The sequence below is a fragment of the Porites lutea genome, chromosome 7 (genome assembly GCF_958299795.1).
Source record: "Porites lutea chromosome 7, jaPorLute2.1, whole genome shotgun sequence".
In the NCBI taxonomy this organism is placed as follows: domain Eukaryota; kingdom Metazoa; phylum Cnidaria; class Anthozoa; order Scleractinia; family Poritidae; genus Porites; species Porites lutea.
Genome location: NC_133207.1, coordinates 25,206,551 through 25,227,752, shown reverse-complemented (window position 1 = coordinate 25,227,752; position 21,202 = coordinate 25,206,551). Strand labels below are relative to the sequence as shown.

Sequence of the window (21,202 nt, the reverse complement as noted above, 5' to 3'; positions counted from 1 at the left end):
TTTAGGAAAGAACTGTTTTAATAAAGGAATGAAGCGATGGATTAATTGGCTTTGGATTAAGAAGACTTCTGGGAATTCAAACCTTTAACATTTTTGGTGAAAAGACTAAGCCGCAGCAAAGTGGTCTCTGCGTGAATTTCACAACCATTAAAAGTGGAGCTATTGGTTTAGAGACTGAAAACAGTACCTGCACTGCGACGCAGATCAACCAGAACTGGCGCCTTTTCCCTTCTAACATACCTTGACGCTACTAAATTTGTATTGCCAAGAGTCTTTACTCTTACAGAGACGATTTGCCCGCGAAATCTGGGCAAAACCATGACCCAAGAATGCAAAAGGTCTACTTCCGTGCGTCGCTCGAAAACGTCTCTGCATTGTACGCTTGTATCGTTTGTTGCTTCCAACAAACGAGACAATGATCTTCTCCACTCCACAGCTGTTTGCTTCCTGGGAAACGCGAAACGTTGCTTTTTGCTTTTATTCGATCAATTCTTACGAACGCGCGTATACTAAACAGCGGATTACGACACCTAAATGAGACCCAGCTATAGTTGCTGCTAAAGGGGGACGTTTCGCTGGGACCACTCTGCCACACCAAAGGTCTTAATTTTCTGCTTACAGATCACCATCAGCATCTACTCTCTCTTTAGCTGACGCGTTACTGGGCAGCCTCTTAAACGTATGACAAAAACAGCGGGCTCACGGAGGCAGCCTCGTACTCATTCGGTTGAGAACGCTGAATAACCGTTGAATTGAACGTTTTGTAACTCGTACCGTTATCTTTCCACGGAAAGAATCATAACTACATGAATTGGCACAAAATGCATTCCCATAAACCGTTCAGATGTGGCAAACAGAACAATATCTCCATATCACTGCAAGTACAGACTTCCAACCTCATAACCGAAATGACATCCAATTACGATACCTTTAGAAAGAACCGCTGGAAGGTTTGATAACATTCATGTTATCCAGAATAGGAGAAGACTCCTACCTTTACTTAATTTGCTTTATAGCCGCAAAATGTGTAGTCACACACGTCGTGACACTTTGTCACGCAATGTTGCATGGAGACTCACGTAACGGTCACGTCAAGCTTTGACTGAATTAATTGACCCTTTGATGGGAATTTACTTTATAATTTAAGTATAAAGTCTTATTAGAATTCAAAAAATATCGCAGCACCGAGTATTTCACCGGCGCGAAATATTAATAGTTACTATTATTTTTGTATAACAAAACATCGATGTGTTACAAATATTTAGGTATAGTGACTGAACAGTCACGGCTTCGATACGTTTGTTAAAATTCTAAAGTTGGCCCACTCATATGGACGCTACCAAACATCAATTTTCTCTGCTCTCGACTGCTTTCCAGTTTTTTAAGTGTAAACGGTGTGGACATCTCAGGTGAACTTGAAAGGAATTCGGTTTGTGATTGATATCCACAATTTACAGTTTCAAAGAAGGAAACAACCGTTCCAAACAGAAAAGTCAAGAAAAGCTTGAATAATTTGAACAGAGAGAACTAATGTTTCTGCCTATGACTGAAATTAACCCATTTACTCCAAGGAACACCTTATGGTGAAATTATTTGTTAGTCGAATTCTTTTGAATCTGCGGGTGAAATCCTGTGTGTTACCACTCACATGAAATTTTCTTGTCACAACTTTTGGATGGCACAATTTGAATTTTCCCCAACACAAATTTGATTTTTTTAGTTTAAGTTTTACCTTTGGCGACCATTAGGAGTGAATGGGTTAAAGAACTGAATTCAGTTGCCTAAAAGCTGTAATAGTAGTTTTTCTAGATCTCCTTTCATTTTCTTCACGACGACATCTTTAAGTGATTGTCCTGTCTTCTTCTCGAACTCTGTCCGGATCTGAGCGAGGTCGACCTGTAAGTGTACCGTTACAATAATTTCCTTAGTTTCACCAGACAAAAAGTGTATCAATAGAGTCTACGCCCTCTGCTCTTTTTGAACCGATATTTAGCAGCCGCGAAAGCGACGGCAACAAGAACATAAAAAAACAAACAAACAAACAAAAAAAAGAGGTTTGAAGAGGAAAACAACAATCTTGCACGTTCATTACACATTTTGGTACATTTCATGGCCTGCGTAGCATGGCGGGATTGTCACTAACCTCTGCTCTTGTCACCATAACGCGAGTTACAGTTTTCTCTTTCGATTTGTCTAGCGCCTTCTCCAACACCTCAGCAAAGTACAAAGGAGGGCTTTGCGCACAGCGAACTGAAAATAATCAAGAAATCATTAACATGTATTGTTAGCTTTAGGGGATAAAAGAGAATGAATCATGCAGCACTGTCGGTAGTATTGTTTAAGTCCTGGAATAATTTGAGGCTAGAAGGATACAGAAGTAACAACTGAGCAATATTTCAACTACAGAGGTTGGCTCCAGAGGTCTGTTCTCGAAATATCTGTGCGCACGGTATGATAAAGCTCTCGGAATAAGGAAAGAAGAAAACCTCTGGCACTCTGGGTAAGCATTCTAAAAATTGGGATCTGCTTGCACAGCGTGGTTTCCCACAACGTTTAAGCTATTTTAGAATACTCTGTAATGTTTACACTTAAGCTCCACGTGTCGTTGGCTTTGAATTTCCTAGCCAGGGAGCAAGCTCTCCACCTCGACTGGCGAGCGAAGCGAACCGCGCGAGCGAGCGAGCGGCGACAATACAAATAGCCGTCACTGTCAAGAAACATTATTGAGATTCAGTAATCTCGTCACCATGGTAACCTGACGTCACACGTCTCCACACTATCTGGGCCCCATGGTGCAATTAGACATATAGAACTGCGCATGCGCCGACCCAGTCATAAGCACAAAAATAAGCTGCTGGTAATATCTAGGAATTATGACCTGTGAAAACAGCCGTCTCTAGTCGCTCCTCGACACTGGGGACGTTTCGCCAGAAGGGTCGTCTGCGCCTCAGCGAGAGAAATTCCATACTGATGACGTAAGTCAAAGTTTACATAATTTATCCGGTAGTCATGGGGTTTCAAATGCAATTTGTTCGATTTTACGTTTCTCCTGGTCGGTTATGGCAAAGTTTTGTGTTCTACTGCGAACGAGCTCCAGAAAAACTAGGATGCTTCTTCTAAAAAGGGATTATATACCACGAATATTGACTGTTTTCTAGTAGATTCATCGCGTTTACATTTGACCTTTGTGACCGTTTGTCTTTTGTCTGTCATTCGTAAACAATATAACTACAACGTCGGCCAATCAGTGCTCCTGATAACTTTCCGGACAGATTTTACGTCATCAGTATGGAATCTCTGTCGCTTAGGCGCAGACGTCCCTTCTGACGAAACGTACCTATGCGACGAGGAGCGTGCGACGGCTGTTTTCGCAAGCTATCGGGATTGTCGCAAGCACATTAAACGCGAGCGAACAAAGAAAACGGGGTCTGTCTCAACGTCGCCACGACTACTTCCCTTCTCGATTTACTAAAAAGGGACTGCTAACTAGTTAACAACCAGTCTAACAGTTTAGGAAGCTAAAAAAACACTACCAACTGTTAACAAAACTACAAACATTTCAGGATACCTTGACCCTGCAGCCCCCCCTCCAGTGTCCGCCCCAATACCTTGTTGAAACTTAAAAACACGGTAGCCTGCGTAACTGGCGGTATTGTGTAGTAGTCGAGTGAGATTTGGCGTCACGAGCGGCGAACAGTATTTCAACCGCCTCGTTCCTACTCCCTTTTTTTTAGAACACGGCTCCGCCACCGAAACATTAATCTCGCACCCACACAATACCGCCAGCTACGCACGCTAAAAACACGGTGGATACACGGTTTGTATGTGGGATGGGGGAGGGGTTGTGTATGCGTGTGGCTTTTGTCCATGATTATAGGTTACAGAGCATCCTTACCTATCGCCCTCAAAGCGATTGCTAAGTCACCCTTTATTTGATCAGTGATGTAGTCTAGAATATCTTTCTTGGCGAGCTGTGAAGTATAAAAAAGATGCAACATTACTTTCGTTGTAATACTTCCGAAACATGCTAAGGTCATTAGAAATACACCTTTTTAGCTCATATGTTTTGTTCTTCCATTTCAAACCACGTGACTGTACCCCAGAAAACCGTTTCTTTTAAATGTCGTTCTATGCCCGTGTGTCCACATGCACATGTATGCATAATTTATGAAAATCCCTGGAGAACATCATTTGGTCTGAATAAGTAAGACAAAACATTCAAGTTTTGAATGTCTGTTGGATCTGCCAAATACCACGTCTCAAAATAATTAGGAAGATTCGAAAGCCCGGCTTCACTCTTTTAAGGCCGTTTCACAACATGTCAGTACTTCAAATCTATTACAACTAGTTTTGAAACCTGTCGTGTAAAGCTGACCGCTGTGAATGAACAAACTTGACTGTTTCCACTAAGTCGCCAATTAAGTAGTCTGCTACACAGCCGTTTTTAGTGTCGTCACGCAACGCTCCTCCCCACCAAGAGGAGCGTTGCGTGACGACTCTAAAAACGGCTGTGTAGCAGACTACCAATTAGGAGCAGTTAAGTAATATAAGACACTAGTGTCTCGTGATTTAACTAAAATCAACATACAGCGAAAGGAAACCCCCAGACGAGTCTCTGATTGAAAAAGAAGCTGCATTCAAATACTTACATTTTTGTAAGCGTCAAAGGTGGCTTTTAGCTGCGGATAGTTTCGCGTTGTGAAAATTTCAACAAATACTGCTTTATCAGTTCCTTTTTTCCCTTCTCCAGCCTGAAGTACAACATAATTAATATATAAACGAAAAACTCGGTACAACAAACGCCCATGTTGGGCTGGTGCACGATATACCAAGTGAATAGCAAGTCTAGAGTTACACCACAAAGAACACAATAATGATCCCTAGCCCGAGCACAATAACATAATAAACAATAGAACGACACAATAGTGCTTATATTGACTTGGTATATCACCTTCACCAGCATCACCTTCATGTTGGGTAGAAGGTAAAGTATGGGCGCGATCCATTCAACCAAAATTTCCGGAAATTTCGGTCCAAAACTCAATGGATCGGTTCCTTTTGAGGTGGACCACTTTTCCCGGTCGGAATTTTGGTTGAATGGATCGTGCCCTATATTTAACGGCTACAAACCAAGAATTGAGTCAGGGGCACCCAACGTCAATTTTCGGGATATATCTGTTCGGAGGACGATTTGAGATCTAGAATTTTCGGAACATTTGTTGTAAAACTTCTTGCTTGCCTGCCTTTCCTAGGATTTTCGAAAATCTAAAAAATGGTATAATCGCCCATTTTTAACGGATTTTTACCCCAAAAAGGTCACCTAGGATTTTCGGGAGCCTTTTTTCTGGCTGAAATTTTCGAAAAGTTAAGTCTTGATCCCTATAATTTTCGGATCACTAGACTTTTAGCTAGGAAATTTTTAGGGGATAAAAAAAATGCCTATATCTACTGTTTAAATACTAAAATACGTTTAACAATGCTATGTTTAAGTGGTTTTGAGCTATACTGTCGTTAGGTGCCCCTGTTAAGTGAGGCGAGGCCTCAGACATCGTGCTGTTTTGTGGTGTTGGGTAAACTATTGGTGATGTAGCTATTGTGTTGAAGTTGCGGAATTACTCAGCACTTTTTCAATTTCTTGGATTGCGTCATTTGCTGATCGCAGCATCTGCAACATCAGGAAAATGCCAACATTGCCGGGTAAGTTTCAACAGGATATCTAGCAATGTTGGTCAAGCGCACGAGGGTGCATACATGACATGAACAGAGACTTTTTCCAAAATAACGCCTGTAAAATCATTCTTTGCACGCATTTTCAGCCCTACGCATAAACGCTCAGCTGCCCGACTTGCAAGAGCAGGCCCATGTTTTCTCGATAAACCAGTCTACCTTTTTCTTTTGATGCTACACTGCTGCCCATAAAGGCCGTCAATCATTATTGTAAAAAAAATATTTACCTCAAAAAGTTTCTTGGCGTCATCAGTCGCAAGGTCTGTGTTCACCGCTGAACTGTCCGGTTTTTTCTGTGAAACAACAACAGAGTATAAGAAAGATGAAATTTAAGCCTGGTGAATACACGAGAAAGATGATTTTTCAATCAGTGACACAGGCGGCTGGAAAGAAAAAAAGTGAGTACTCCCAACGGGCGTCCAACCTATGACCTTCTGGTTATTTGTCTAGGTGCTCTAACACTTAGCAACAGGAGACTGAAGGAGCTAAAGCCACTAAACTACGTTCATGTGACAAACATCTTGCATATACCCTGGGTACCAGAGGTTTTTCTCGCGTGCAGCGGAAATTTTCGGTGTTGGCCGAAGGCCGACACATCTTCGGCCGTAGGCCGAAGCCACGACAAGACTCGACAGAAACCGGAAACCGCGCTAGAGAAGTCTCTGGCACCCAGGGTATCTTGCATACTGCTTGGACTGGAATTTTGCTATGTGCTTATGCACAACAATAGGAAGGTGAAAGTGAATATTAAGCCTGTTGAATACATGACAAAGATGCCTTTTTCCGGTCAGTAAAAAAGGCGGCTCGGAAGAAAAAAAATCTGAGTACTTCCAACAGGAGTCGAACCTATGTCCTCAGTTCTGCTTTATACCAGTCCAGCTGATGCCCTACCACAAAGCTACAAGAGACTTGTGGGAGCTATGACCCCTAAACTAGTTTTCTATGACAAACATCCTGCATACTGCTAGGACTGGAGTAACAGAGTAAGTGAAAAACGCGAAGCGAAAAGGGAAAAGGAACCCGTGCTAGACGGAATGATCCTCTCACTAGGCCACAAGTCACTTAACCTTCGAGTTTCCCCCTCGCTTTTGACACCTCCCTCCCCTCCCGGATCCGTCAGTTTTCTTTTCACGCCTGCCCCGCAGAACATAATTAGCGTAACGCTCATCGCATGTGTAAGCTTTCCGCGCCCTTTTTAACAAAAACCATGAAAATATTTACCTCCAACAAAGTCATTAGGACGGTTCGGAAGTCGCCACCGGTGTCTTCTTTGAGCTTTTTAGCAACATCCTTGCCACTATAAACTAAACAGGAATGACAACTTTAGTGTTTGCAAACAAACAAAATGGGTGTTAAAACAACTGTCAACGACAGAACACAGAAGAAAAGGTTGACGAAATAACTTACTTTGTGTGTAAGCAGATTTTATGGCCTCGATTTCCTAGAAAGAGTATAACAAGCCTATTAAGCCTGGTTTCTCTATGATCGACAAGACCGCGGAAAATGTCCAGCGATCTGAAATATCTTAGCGATCTACATAGAAACCAACCTAATATAATACAAGTGAAGCCTATCAGAGATGGTTGTTAGAGGGATTGTTAAAAAGGTTGTTTTCAAATAATCGTAGAGATCGCTGGACTGTTTTTTTTTTCAGTGATCCTAGTAACCGCAACGACCGCAGCGTTCACATCGCTCAAGTTTGCAAAATTTTCTCCAATGAAGCCAACATGCCAGTCTTTAGGTCTAAGATATCGTGCAGTACTCAACTGTTCCTCGATCGATTCCCTTCTATCCAAATGAAAGCTAAAGAACAAAACTCAAGAAGAATCTCGCTCGCTTGTAACTGTACACTCAATCATAAACATGTTTTAATGAAAGTCGTTCAAAATAATCTTTTCAAGACGTGTTTCTTTCCCAATATTCAAGAATTTTACTTCGTGCTTTCTCTGAAGTGAACGGTGACGACACATGTACAAGGTTCATCACAATTTTTTGTTTCAGTTGACAAGGACCAAAACTCACCTTAGTACTGCGTGAACTCAAAATCTCTACCAAAACTTGCTCATCAGTTCCAATTCCCTGAAAAATTTGGCAAAATCAAGAAAATAAATAAGCAAAATAAAATGGAATTTTTAAACATAAAATCTTAAATCTTATAGTTTGTTATAAGTGGTAACCCGTTTTTCTAACTGTTTAGGTTACATACGCCACCGCGAGGAAACTGGGTCGAGTTCACTTTCGCAAAGGCTTCTGGGACTGTTACTGGGGACAGCGAAAAAATTGGCCATACGGCACTTGCACATCTCCCATAATGCACCTTATTTGCCCCCCCCCCCCCCCCCCCCCCCAATTTTGCATAAGCATTCTTTTCAATTTCTCTTGGGACGGAAGTAATGCCCAGGAGAAATGAAAAACAAAGGTTGCGCAAAGTTCTTTTTTTGGGGGGGGGGGGACGGGGGGGAAATAAGGTTCATTATGGGAAATGTGCAAGTGGCGTATTAGAGAGGTTAGGCATCACGTTTACGTCAAAGGGCAAACGTTAACTTGTACCACGTGACCAAGTTTCCCCTTCATTTGTCGTTTACTGTTCATTATTGCTACACATGAATTCGTAGTTTCACGCAATTTTTTACCCATAAGAATTTTTTTGAGCTGTTTCTATCTGCTCATTTTATATTTTGAGAAATTCTCAACTTGAATCTGACGTTTGTCGTTTGCCGTGTACGTGAAGCTCAAACTCTCTAATAGCTGAACGATGCGTCCCCTGTAAGGAGCACAAAAACAATAGCGGCCCATTTTAGAGTTACGGTTGAAAACGAGGCTGGGGTTGATACATATATTCTGATATATAAACCCTTCTTGCTTTATTATGTGAATCGTGTTGCTGTTAAGTTAACAAGTATTTTTAAGCAACATTTACAATAGAAAAGGAAGGACGTCTGTATCAAAACAAGGTCAACTTTAGCCTCACGTTGACTCAAAGGCTAGGGCACCAAGCCCACAACTGTAAAATGGCCTATTGAGCGACATTTTACAGCACTAGTCCCCTCTAGGTTTCTAAAGTGGCAAAAAGTGGCCACTTCCTGGGAAGCATATTATACTACGAAATTAAAATGCACCTCTTGATTACAACGCAGAGTAAATTAATAAATGAATATAATCATTTGCTAACAAAAACCTACCGACATCGCATCGTGAAGAGCAACAGCATCGTGAGATTCTGGCACCAGCATCATACTAACAATGGCATCTTCAAACTTTCCACTCAGCTCAGATTTCAGGTCATCAGTCAGGTTCTGCAGAACAGATTCAACAATCTTGTAAGACAGTTATTCAAATTAAATCGTCTCAACGTGTTAATTAGCCTGCACCACACGCGAAACTTAACTTCTAGTTAAGTCCGTCTGCGAAACAGCGCCGAAATCCTCACCTTTTTGTTCTGGCTCCCACGATTTGCCACTCAGAATGAAGCACTTCCGTTAATTCGTTGAGTTCGTTGGGGGCCCAGAACAGGATATCAGCGTTGCTTAGCAGACTTAACTAACTTGGGTTAAGTAAAGTCTGCGACGCGGGCCACGTGTTAATAGACTTATCATTTATATGATCTGTGTACAAAATTACAAGAGGGAGCAACGTTACCTTGCCATATTTTTGTTGATATTTAGCAGCGATTTCCTGGCGCTGTTTATTTGTGCGGGCTCCAAGAACTGCCACAATAGCATCTTTGTCACTACCTGTGGGTTGAAAAAAGGAAGACTTTAAGTTAAGTAAACTACATCCCAAATCTCGTTAAGTGTTATCAGCCTCGGCCGATGACACTTACTAGGCGAACTTAATTATTCCGAATATCACAAAAACCTAATCCAACAATTGTTTATTTTTCCTCACCAGATCCTGCCATGGCTTTTCTCAGTGCCTCAGCGTCTTTTTCAGGATCAAAATTATCAGCTGGCTTTAATGTTCCATGAAATTCGGCCTAGAAGAAAGAGTTCGAAATGCATAAAGTACAAGTTACTGTACGGGCGACCTCCAATTCAGTGAGGTGAATGCTGCATTGGACAGAGCATGTTAAAGCCAACGTGTTACTCTGGATCTCTGCATCTCTGCATACTACGTGTTACTCTTCATCTCTGTGCGGCGGGTCTTGGTCAACAACGAAACACAAACAAAGCTCTTTTCGAGAGGTCATAACCTTGAAACATCTTTTTTAAAGATTAAACGATTACTGGTCAATTCACGCATCGCTTTGGTAAACTCGCCTTATACTGTAATTAACGATATCGAGCTTCCCTTTAGGAGAGAGACGTGGTTGTGCATTTTTTCCTACCTATAACGTGCCTCATTAAATGTTTAAGCATTTTAGTTTGTTATCTAAAACTAGACATCGCGTAGCAGAGAACCAAAGAGGTTTGCGAACTGACACGTAATTTGAACAAACAATACACAAGGTGGGAATAATTATTGAGCTGTAAGAAATGAACCAGAACACTCCTGATTTCCAAGAGGCCCATACACCATATTTTACCATATGAGTAGCCTAAAAAACAGCCGACATTTCACGACGCTACCACTGGTTTCCTGCGAAATGTCGTCTGAGAAGCGAGCGCAGGAATTCCATCACTACCCAGATCTGGGTAGTGTTTCTGATTCGTTATTCCGCGAGGGAAATTTGCTTCAACCGATCAGAAGCAGAAGCATTACCCAGATCTGGGTAGTGTTGCGTCATCAGTATGGCTGGTTTGCAACCGACCTCACGGCGGCCATGTTGGTTCACAAGAACAAAACCTTTTTTCCCTCCGCTGGGAATTAAACTCATTTTTCAAGCAAATTGGCGGGGAAAAACTTGTAAAGTCATACCCCGCTTTACGGACATCCGCTTTAAACGGACACCTCATTACTACGGACAGTTTTCTTTGTTCCTGGGGAAAGAAAGCCTTTACATTTTCTCTAAATGTATCCCGCTTAATATGGTATACTGTACGGTATATACTGTGCGTACACCCCGTTAATACGGACGCTTTCTATGGCCCCATCAGCGTCTGCATTAACGTCATCTGGCTATACTGTTTTGTGAACCACCATGGCCCCCTTGTCACGTGGCTGCAAACCAAGAATAGAATTACTGCGTTTGTTTCTCAGACGTTTCGTTTCACGGTGGCTGCAAACCAATAATAGAATTACTGCGTTTGTTTCAAGACGATTCGTTTCACGGTAAAACCAGTAGCGGCGCTGCGAAATGTCGACTGTTTTCTCGGGCTACCGGCCATATCAGTAGGAAAGGCGGCTGTTTGTTTCACATCCGATGGAGTGTTGGAGATGGCTTGCTTTACTTACTTTCCGTTCACTGGGGAGAACGCGGGGCTTGACGGGGCTTAAAGCAGTCTGTTAAACACGAAAGCAATGTGACGTATGCATTATTACGATTTAATTTACTCATAATTTAACCCACCTAAAGGAATATCGACTCTTAACACATCTAGACACAGCTATTTTCAAGTTCATTTTGAGCATTGGTACAGGTTAGTGATTGAAAAAGGTTATGAGCTAGGTAGCTATTCAATAAACCAGCCGAATTTAATTTTCTTTTTTGCTCTTATAAAATAATTTACGAAAAGAGAAGGTTTTTTTATTTTTCTCTACGTTTCGCAGTGCTATTAACAATAGGTTTTGTTTACTCAGAAGGCGTGTATTATCTTAGTTATTTCAGGCTTTCACCATAGAAACATATTTTTATTTTAGAAAAATAAACAGAAAATTTCGCTCGACGAAAACAGTATGACAAAGCAGACAAATTCACTTTATCAACTCTTAAGATGTAGTTTCTCGCACTCAATAGAGAAGTTATTTTCTAGTCCCTCACTTAAATTTAGGATTTTTAAAAGTTACCTTGTTTATTAACCCTCGTCTGATCTAACAGTTTTTTTAAGATTTATATCTCAATATTAAAATCACCCTTTGAATGTCATAAGTCTAGAACAACGGCGAAGTAATTTTTCTCAAGCTTTACATTTTATTCTGTTATTCTAAATTTATTGAAAAATCTATCAGCAGTACTTATTGTGTGTATATATTAGTTACGATCGCTTTTCTAATCTGTGTAGAGCTCCTGTTTGGTGGGGGTTCAAGAACGGTTGGAGATTGGGGCTGAGGGAGAAGACACTTTGCTTACCTCCTAAACATCAATCTATACTACATGAAATAGTATGAAATACAGAGGGTACTTATATGCAAACTTTTCAAACATTTTATAACAATTAAAATCCGTTCTTCTATAATAGACCTTTTGCACAAAGTCCCGTATTTCCAGATCATCGCAACTGACCGCTTTCTAACGAGGCGTGCAGCCATCTCGGGCTCAGATTTAGCAAAGGCGGAACGTGTAGGCGTACAGCGAGCGTCAGGGAGGTGAGGAAGGTGCTTATTTTCATGTTCCGATGTCCTTCCTCCCAGTAAAAGTGAAACCGAGAGGGATGTCCGAGAAACGAGGAAACTGGACCGAGTTAACGCTCGCAAAGCCTTTTGGGAATGTTCCCGCGTATCCCTAGTAACGATCTCAGAAACAATAGGACAATTGCACGATGACGACACTTGACTACAACTACCAGAATTCATTTCGGTTTTGCTTTGTTATTTAAATTTGTCAATCCCGCTGTGGATTAAAGAACAACAGCCTTAATTTGCATAAGAAAACGACAAACTCAATTCTGGTAGTTGTGGTAAAAGGACGTCATCGTGCAATTGTCCTACTGCAGGATGCATTTCAGTCCAGGATCCTACAGTGGCGAAAAGTAAGCGCTCGATAGAGACGATCTTACCGGAAACGTCTAATCATTAGAGCAGAAATTGACTTACATCACTCATGGCTTCTACCAAGTCTTTCTCTATCTGCTGTGACTTTGTCATTTCCTAAAAAGCGAGCAGAAAAAAAAAAAAAAAAAACTTGATTGAATACGTGGAGTTAAATGCATAATATAGAATCTCCTTTCTGGTTGATACACATTTCATATACATCACTTGAGAGAATTAAGGATTATATCAAGATAACATCCTGATTCATTTGCCTCTTCTCATCACCGTTCTGCTGGGCAATGTATTGATATTATCAGGACAAGTTATATCAGTATTAATCGCTTAATTGAGTATCGATACTTACAGCTTCTATAGAAACAGATCTTCTCTTCAATTCTGTGTATTCAACTTCCAAGGCTTTGTTTTGCTTCTCAAGTTTCTCTCTGGCATTTCTAAGATCCTGTGGAAACAACAAATTTTGCATCGTCTAAGGTGTCGTTTAACACTTTACACAAAAAGGAGCGTACATCGACGAACTTACATCTATCTCAGTTTGCTGTTGTGAGATCTTGCGTTGAGCCTGAACAAAAACACACAAAAAAATTTAAGTATGGATGGTAAAAAAATTAGTTTTTCTGCAAAAATAATAAGTCCTCTAACCAATGAATGAGACAACACAAAATGAACAAGAACAAATCTATGCCAACTCACCTCTTCAAGTTGTTTGTCATCTTTCTCTTTTTCCTTCTGCAATGAAATCATTGGTTCAAATAATTTAAAGTCTAAAATTATATTTAAAAAAATACACACCTTCCTTTATAGGCACTCAGCTTATTTCAAATAGTAACCTTGGTCATATTTTATGGCCCGTTTGTCTCTGCGGTTTTATCAGCAGCCATCTACTGGTCTTGAAGTTGTGGTTCCGTTGTTTCACTTAATATAGGCTGATTTAGCAACAGAACGGGAACGTCATTTGACGACGGAGCGCGCAAATCAAACAACTGGCTTGACCAATGGCAGGGCGAGAAATTGGGAACCGGAAGTCGAGTTTAGTCCTTTTCGCGCGCTTTCCCGTTGTCAAATGACGTTCCCGTTCTGTTGCTAAATAGACCCTTCCATCAATAGGGAGCTTTAGCAACGACAACGGCGACGTCAGCGAAAACGGCAAAAAAGCAAAAGGTTTGGATTAGCAAAACAACAACTTTGTCGTCACTGCACGACTACGACGTGAAACTGCCTAATTTCACGTTTTATGGAGGACGTGTACACAAGACAACGATTTCTTTTTGTTTTTGGGAACTTAGATACAAGCCTTTAGAATTCAACTCCTGAAAAATCGCGAACATTTGAAAAAATAAAGGAGCTGCAATAAGAGTAATGAAGTTTGAAACAGCGCGAATTCACTTTTTGGGTGGCGTTTTTTCTGCCGTCGTGGTCGTCGTTGCTCAAACTCCCTAATTTCTCGCCAATAACTCCAGATTAAAGCAGGAAAAACCACACCAGGGCTATTAAATGAATTTTTCAGTACTGGACACAGACTTCTGTTCATTGACATGTTGGGCCACTGTCCTTAGCAGTCTTATTCCAGGACTACACTCATCTGGACAATCATACTCAACTCTTAAAACTAACTGTTTATGAACAACATTTATGAACAATGTCAGCCTTTTAGCTTAGCATTCAAATAAATAAATTAGTCTATAAGTTAGTAAATTAAAGAATGGTAATAGTTTATAACCTTTGCATGCAACAAAAATTATTGTCACAAATTATTGAGCAAATTGATTAAAGTTACAGTTACAATTGTATTATAATACTGCCAGTTTAGTCAAGAATTATTTGTAGTAACTAAAATGAACTTACAACTAGAGTTACAAACCTTAGACATAACTTTAGTGAATGCACCTTTGAGGCCCTTCTTCTTCTTGTCAGGACTATTATTTAAACTGTCAAGTGACTCCTACATGGAGTTTATTTTTAACAGTTAGGTTCTATTTAATGCTTCAATAAAATACATTTTCTAGAGGTATACAAATCTCACTTTTAACTTAACAACATTTAATCTTACAGGACATGTACTGGTAGAAGTTTATGTTAAACTAAAGCAGTAATCATGTATAAATATGTTACTACATTATTACTATCATCGACAGAAATAATAATAGGAATTGTTATTATTGTTTTTATTATTATTACTATTATTAACTTACATTAATCTAAGATGAATAAGATTAATTAAAAAGCAAATTGATGCAATACGTTTTCTTGTGAGGCACTGCGATGATCAACTGTATCTTTAAGACTTTTTAAAGTTATTCATCAATGAATTAACGAAAGCAATGTGCATTTTACCATGCAGAATGTTAAAAAAAAGATTGAAATTTACTGATAAGAAGCAGCTATTAATAAAATTACTGACTAAAACTCAATTACTCAGAAGTTACAAACTATGGTAAGATAAAATGACTTTCATAGCCATGCATAGTTAATTTAAACTCCAAGGCTTTCTAGCACAGCGACCTTTGGGAAATAATAATTTAATTCATGCTCATTAAACTGGTCACCAATTTCTATCCTAAATGAGTCAATATTTATCATGGGTACATGAGATTGTAACTTCTGATACTGCATCCTAAGAAAAGATATCACACTTTCAAGGTCGTTCATGAAATTCTTATAATTCTCATACTCTTGACCACAAACCTCTGACTTTCCCAAGTCATTGTTGGCCTTTGCGAGAGCTTCCTCTAATGACGCCACCTTTTTCTTGAGTTCTTCCTCTGCTCCTTGCACTTTAGCAAGTTCAGTTCTAGATGCCGCCAATTCACTGTCACGGTCAGCTAATTCTTTAGCTGCATTTTCTAATTGTTTTTTACACGTTATCATGTCTTTTTCTGTTGATTCTAATTTTGATTTTGTCTCGGTAAGTTCCTTCTCTTGCGCTCTGAGAACTTCAAGTTCTTTTTCAAGTTCTTTAATTTTATTTGCATCTTCCTCTGATACAGTTGACTTTTTAAGCTGTTCCTGTAATTCAGTAAACTTCTCCTTTGCCTCATTTTCAGCAGCTTTAGCTTGTTCAAGACGCTCCTCTAAAGATGCTACCATCTCTGACTGTGAAGCTGCTGAGCCTTTTGCCTTTTGAAGATCCTCTTCCAAAGACGATATTCTATCATTGGCCTAGAAAGCAAATTCAAATTCAGTTTAAGCTGAGAAATACAGGCGTAATTTTGTTTTGCAACTTGCAGCATGACAACGTTTGGTACTGGAACAGGATGGCATAATTATGCACTTCAAAGAAATAATCTAAAATAAAATTTGCACGCCCAAAGAGTAACTTAAGAAGTCTTAACCATATTTATCTGTTTTTAACAGCACATTCCCAACAAGCACTTGCTTAGCCTCAGCATCTGCTTTTGTAAACCTATATACATCAGAAATGACGGATTATTACTGGGAAACTGCCCACCTACCCCTCCCCTAAGCCAACATTTTGCCCTAGGTAAAAAGTAAGTGTTAATGTTGGCTTACGGGAGGGGTAGGTGGGCAGTATCTCAGAAACGTATAATAATCCGAAATAACATCCAGTCGGTCAATACCCTATATAGCCATTACTACCGACCATCTGAAGTTGAAAACATCTTTTTAGCGTACATTATTATTGGTCAGAATTGACTGGCTACATCAATCTGTTTGTAAATAGAATGCACCTATTTAAAAAAGTGCATGCATAAAACTTATTGTACATACAGTAATTCTAAAGCACCTTGTCTGTTCAACCAAGGGATTGGTCTGGCTGGCTTAAGATGTTAGTTCAGTAACGCATGATTATTGTGTACAGTCATACCTCTTTCAGTTCTCTTTGAGTTCTTTCCACGATTTTTTGCCAGTTGTCCATCTCTGATTCAACATTGTCTTCCAGTTTTCTAAGTAAAGTTTCCTGAAACAGTCATTAAATTTGCGAGGTTATTGTTTTTCACCATGACATACTACGCTTAAATAAGGAAGATAACACACTTAGGGTGTTCTGGACAAAACGCCATTATATTTAGCCGTCAATGCTTCTTCTAGGCCGGGTTGCACGCGAAGAAATATTCAAAAATTATATTTTCAATTTGTTTTATTTACTTGACTCATGCAATCAAAGATTCAAAATTTCCGACAAGCATGCCTGCCCCTACTTTCATATGGGAGTAATAGTTTAAAAACGTTTGTGCAAGTTAGAAATGACCTCCATGTTAATACAAGGTTCTAATAAAAGAAGAGCCTGCATAGCGGCGCTGGTAATCATCTCCTTCTGTCCTTCAACCTAAAAAAACTGGTGCCTGCTACACAGGCTAACAGTGGAACACTTTGGATGTACACTATTTTGTTCATACAAATCTGTCCATCAATCTGAACATTTTTTAGAAAAACATCCCCACCTCCCATAGAGAAAGGGGTGTAATTGGGGTAAGAAAAGTGCACAGACCTGCACAAAAGTGTTAAAAGCTGGCAATGCTGCATTATTTTACCAAAAGCTCTACCCTTGGCCTTGTAAATCGCAATAATGTACCAGTAGGTTTAAATAAAAATTTCTGCAAAACTAAATAATACGAAACTGTATGACCTCAAAGCCTTGCACATCTCCCTCCTTATGTAACTTACTGGGACTTCCCTTTTCCCTCTTTGTAGAAATTACAATATGGAAAGCCAAGGAGAATAATAAAGTTTGGATCTGTACTAACTGTTTCTTGGAGTGTGACTTTGTAGTGTGCACACTCTGCAGTCAAGTTGTCTTTCTGTGCCTGAACTTCCTCAAATCTTGCATTGAGTTCTTCCAGCTGAGAAATGAGAAATAATTATATGTTTAATAACTGCACTTCTATACTTTGATTTCTTTTCAGTAACTCAAACGAAAATTTGTATCCTGACATAGCATGAATCAAGCATGGTTCAGGCCATAAAGTGATTTTCACAGCACTGTATGACATTTGCTGACTGCAGACTGAAGATCGCAGACTACAGTGCGATGACCATGCCCCCGCCCTCTTCTAATAGACCCCATATCCCAGTTCCCAAAAAAGATTTCTACTTTAGGTTTCAGATTATTAATTTGTAGAGGGAACTAAATGTCATAATATGTGAAAACATACTGGACACACAGTAGAGAAGAATAACAATAATAACCTCTTTGGAATCACTGGAAGCTTCTGATGCTTGTTTCTCAAACTCATCAAGCCAGCTCTGATATGGCTAAAAAAAATCAGCATTAACAACTCATAAATTATTGTTCTTAAAATACATGTATCTGTTCAGGCAAGAAAGACAATCTCCTTTATTTCTATTATTGTGGAAACACATTTGGTGCACTTTAGGCTTTCCGTTATTATAACTACTAATAACCAATGGTTACAGAGTGTGGGCGACAACAATCAACGGTCGCTGTGCTTTGCGAAACTTTCATGTGACAGATAGTCAAAACAAGTGTGATCAGATTATGAGCAACAGAAGGTCCAAATGCGTATGATCAAATTGCGTTCAATGCATTCAACTCATTCTTAGTGGAAGTCCAAACAAATGCTGGCTACATAATGCAATGCATGCATAATAACAACCTGGTGATTAGGATTGCAGGCTCCTCATGTTCCCGCAATAAACAGGATTATCTTGATCAGCCAGACCGTGCCCCAAACTTGAGGCAACCAAGAAGACCTGCACAATTTTTGGAAGCCGATGCTTTAATAAAGGAATTTAAAACAAGATTGCCTGCAGTCAGTATAGTAATATTGTTATAGAAACTAATGGACTCACCAAAGTAGCATCTATTGTGACATTAGGATGAATTTTACAAAGAGCATTCTGTAAACAAAAAATGTTGGTGGACAATATTAATACGTCTCTGCTCACTACATTAAGAAGAAATGAAGAAACTTGATGATGGAGAACTTCTCAGATTATTACCTTTGTTACATTTTGCTCTTCAATTTGTTGTGTCTTGTTCTCGTCCTGTTCAAAAAATAGATAAATAAGTACATAACAAATAACTCCATTAGTCCCAAATGGAGATGTCAGGGGTGTAGCTATAAATAAATAGAAAACAAAAGCAAAATTTGGGCAATCCTTTGTTTATTTGGATTTTACACATTTTCTGTTTCTTTTCCAGCCCTGCAAGTAAGTAATATTGTTTTCCACACAAAATTGTTCACAACTCTCACTGGTTATTCTGCTCTTGACAGACCTACCTAACATTTTTTGTGCAGAAATCAACAATGTTCATTAACGCTGTGTAAATTTAAGTACCTTAATAAGAGATTAAATTTAGTTAAGTGAAAAATTCACCTGCTTTAAAGGAAGCACTTTTACACTGGAATAGGAGCTACAACCAGTAGCAAAAATACTTGAGAAACTGTTGGTACCTTATTGGGTCATTTATAGCAATTCTAAGGTCTTGTCCTTGTCATTCCCCCTCTTCCCTGTCAAAGTTGCTAGCAACACAAGACCATGCCCAAAACTTGGAGAAACAACTTTGAATTGAGGAAATGGAGGTGGTAAGTGATATATTTCATAGATGTGTGACTAGTTTTCAATCAAAGTGTCTTGACATTTTTGCACCTGGTTGCAGTATCACTTTTTGGATGCATGAGGCGAGGTACCATACATATTTGATAGACAATTTATTATAAAACATTCTGGATGAGTGTAAGTATTTTTCTACCTTGATTTTCTGCACAGCAGTCTTCACTTTGTTGTTCACATTTTTCTCCATTTCTGATAATGCATCCATTGCCTTCCAGTTCTTCTCCCGTAATTCCTGAGCCATGCAAAATGAAGAGATCATGAATTCACATTTGCTTATTACAGGAATTATAAAGATTACAGGGTTTGTACTACAATGGGATAATGAATGCTCCAGGAGATTTCAAGGGTACAAAATAACATGAAAATTCCGGTGAATCGAGCCTCATTTACATTTCATTGACTAAAGACATTTAACTTATGCAAAAAAACTTGACTTCCTGTATTCCTCCACGAGTGTGTCCCACACCACATTCACCTCAGGAGCAATCCAACATTTATATTGTAATATGTAGACAAAGAGAGTATTTTAGACAAGTTTTCTAGGACCCAAGGAGAAACTTTTAAAATTTCAGGAGTTTTCTCGCTATATTAAAGGTAGAGCTGAAAATCAAATTCAGGTTCCAATGGCTGTAGCCGAGTTTGATTCTAAATCTCCTTTGTCTCCTTATTATTCAGGATTATGATGATTTTAAGGTCAGAAGACAAAGGAAATTGACTACCGTCCTCATGCTCATGCATAACATTACTTAGGCTTGGAGGCAAGGCTTGAGGATAGAACAAGGTTGAAATCATCTTTAACTAATTCTGCCCAATAACACTCTTTTAATTTTATGTTAGAATACACAAGCATTTCCCATCATGCAAATTAAAGAACAAATTCAAGAATTTTGGTATTAAGGCAGTAGTACCAGTAATAATTTTATTGCTAACATTGCTTACATTATTCTTCTCCTTTTGTTGTTGAACAACCTTCTCTAATTTATCAAACTCCTCCTTTTTTTCCTTCAGATCTGCTTGAAGTTTTTCTATCAAGTCATCTTTTTCCTTTATTCTGAAAATTTAAGGTAACCCTTAGCATGACAGTTTCACAAGCAATAGGTAACCTTATCATATCCAACTTGTAACCAAAAAAATTTTAAATTCTTCCCTTTTGCCCCATTACATTTATTTTAGCAGCATTTGGGAGAATTTTAACTTAACAGCACAAATTTTAGAATTAAGTATTGGAGTTATCTAGAATTATCTGCGATTACTTACGCACACATCACTTATCACTTATTGACTGGCCGAAAAAACAGATTTTTTTCCCCTGAGACCCTCACTGTTTCCAATGGGGCCAATCATTATGCCTTAGCCCCTCATCTGACTGGCCAAATATTTCCTGCAGTTTGAAGGTACTCGGCCTAATCAAATGTGAGTGAATTTTATACATCCCAGGAAGATCTTTAGTTTTGACAAGTGGCACCTGACATGTTCTCATCCAATCAGAAAACATATACACAATAATGGTACAAATGTTCTTAAACACTTTTCTGTACAAAAACAAAAACAAAAACAATTATCTCATAACTAACAAAGGAAACCTTACATGTAGTAGGTGATTTCTACATGGTTAATAATTTTGAATAAGCCTTCGCTTTCTACCCCCCTTCGCTTGTTCTACTAGAGGTATGGCACAAAAACAAGCCAGCCAGGGGTTAAACAAAAGTTTAGCTACACCAGTAACAACATATTGACCTACAACTTACAAGGCAGTTTGTCCATTAGCCATGCTATCATTTGCAGCCTGTAGGTAAATGATGACACAAAAAATTGATGCCAATCAAACTAATTTCAGTTCTAACATGAACCTATGAAAGTATTTCATACTGTGTCCTAAGAAGAGAATTCTTCTAGAGTGTCCTTTTAAGAATTATTTACTGCTCTAGCAATCCAGGATTAGTTTGGATTGCTTTACAGATTATACTGACAAAAATCATACTATGTTGCACAAAGTTAAAGGAGGTAGTTTCATACAGTCAGCTTTCAGGAATACAACAATTTTAAAGAAAAAGAAAGTAATTTAGAATAGATACTGATAGAAATTAAAAGGAGAGGGTTAACACATTGTCTATTTAATGACTGGATA

The 21,202-nt window shown here is 39.1% G+C and overlaps 1 protein-coding gene across 4 annotated transcripts in view; it reads right to left on the bottom strand.

The window, feature by feature from the left end:
• Positions 1-21,202, bottom strand: part of LOC140944966 (uncharacterized) — a 36,775-nt gene continuing 15,573 nt past the window's right edge. For 2 of the 4 annotated variants that reach the window (XM_073394078.1, XM_073394075.1), the window contains 26 exons: positions 20,823-20,860; positions 20,014-20,125; positions 19,211-19,306; positions 18,457-18,501; positions 18,307-18,354; positions 17,683-17,748; positions 17,241-17,336; positions 16,361-16,453; positions 15,220-15,693; positions 14,396-14,476; positions 13,228-13,263; positions 13,058-13,096; positions 12,881-12,976; positions 12,580-12,633; positions 11,062-11,109; positions 9,616-9,703; positions 9,367-9,461; positions 8,910-9,023; positions 7,750-7,806; positions 7,135-7,168; positions 6,949-7,031; positions 5,955-6,020; positions 4,650-4,751; positions 3,896-3,971; positions 2,144-2,250; positions 1-1,896 (listed from right to left, as the gene is read on the bottom strand). In XM_073394078.1, coding sequence (XP_073250179.1) covers positions 1,774-1,896; positions 2,144-2,250; positions 3,896-3,971; positions 4,650-4,751; positions 5,955-6,020; positions 6,949-7,031; positions 7,135-7,168; positions 7,750-7,806; positions 8,910-9,023; positions 9,367-9,461; positions 9,616-9,703; positions 11,062-11,109; positions 12,580-12,633; positions 12,881-12,976; positions 13,058-13,096; positions 13,228-13,263; positions 14,396-14,476; positions 15,220-15,693; positions 16,361-16,453; positions 17,241-17,336; positions 17,683-17,748; positions 18,307-18,354; positions 18,457-18,501; positions 19,211-19,306; positions 20,014-20,125; positions 20,823-20,860 — 2,367 coding nt within the window. In that variant the 3' untranslated portion in view covers positions 1-1,773. The remainder of the gene's footprint in view (positions 1,897-2,143; positions 2,251-3,895; positions 3,972-4,649; positions 4,752-5,954; positions 6,021-6,948; positions 7,032-7,134; positions 7,169-7,749; positions 7,807-8,909; positions 9,024-9,366; positions 9,462-9,615; positions 9,704-11,061; positions 11,110-12,579; positions 12,634-12,880; positions 12,977-13,057; positions 13,097-13,227; positions 13,264-14,395; positions 14,477-15,219; positions 15,694-16,360; positions 16,454-17,240; positions 17,337-17,682; positions 17,749-18,306; positions 18,355-18,456; positions 18,502-19,210; positions 19,307-20,013; positions 20,126-20,822; positions 20,861-21,202) is intronic. The other 2 variants (XM_073394077.1, XM_073394076.1) reach the window with 2 other exon arrangements.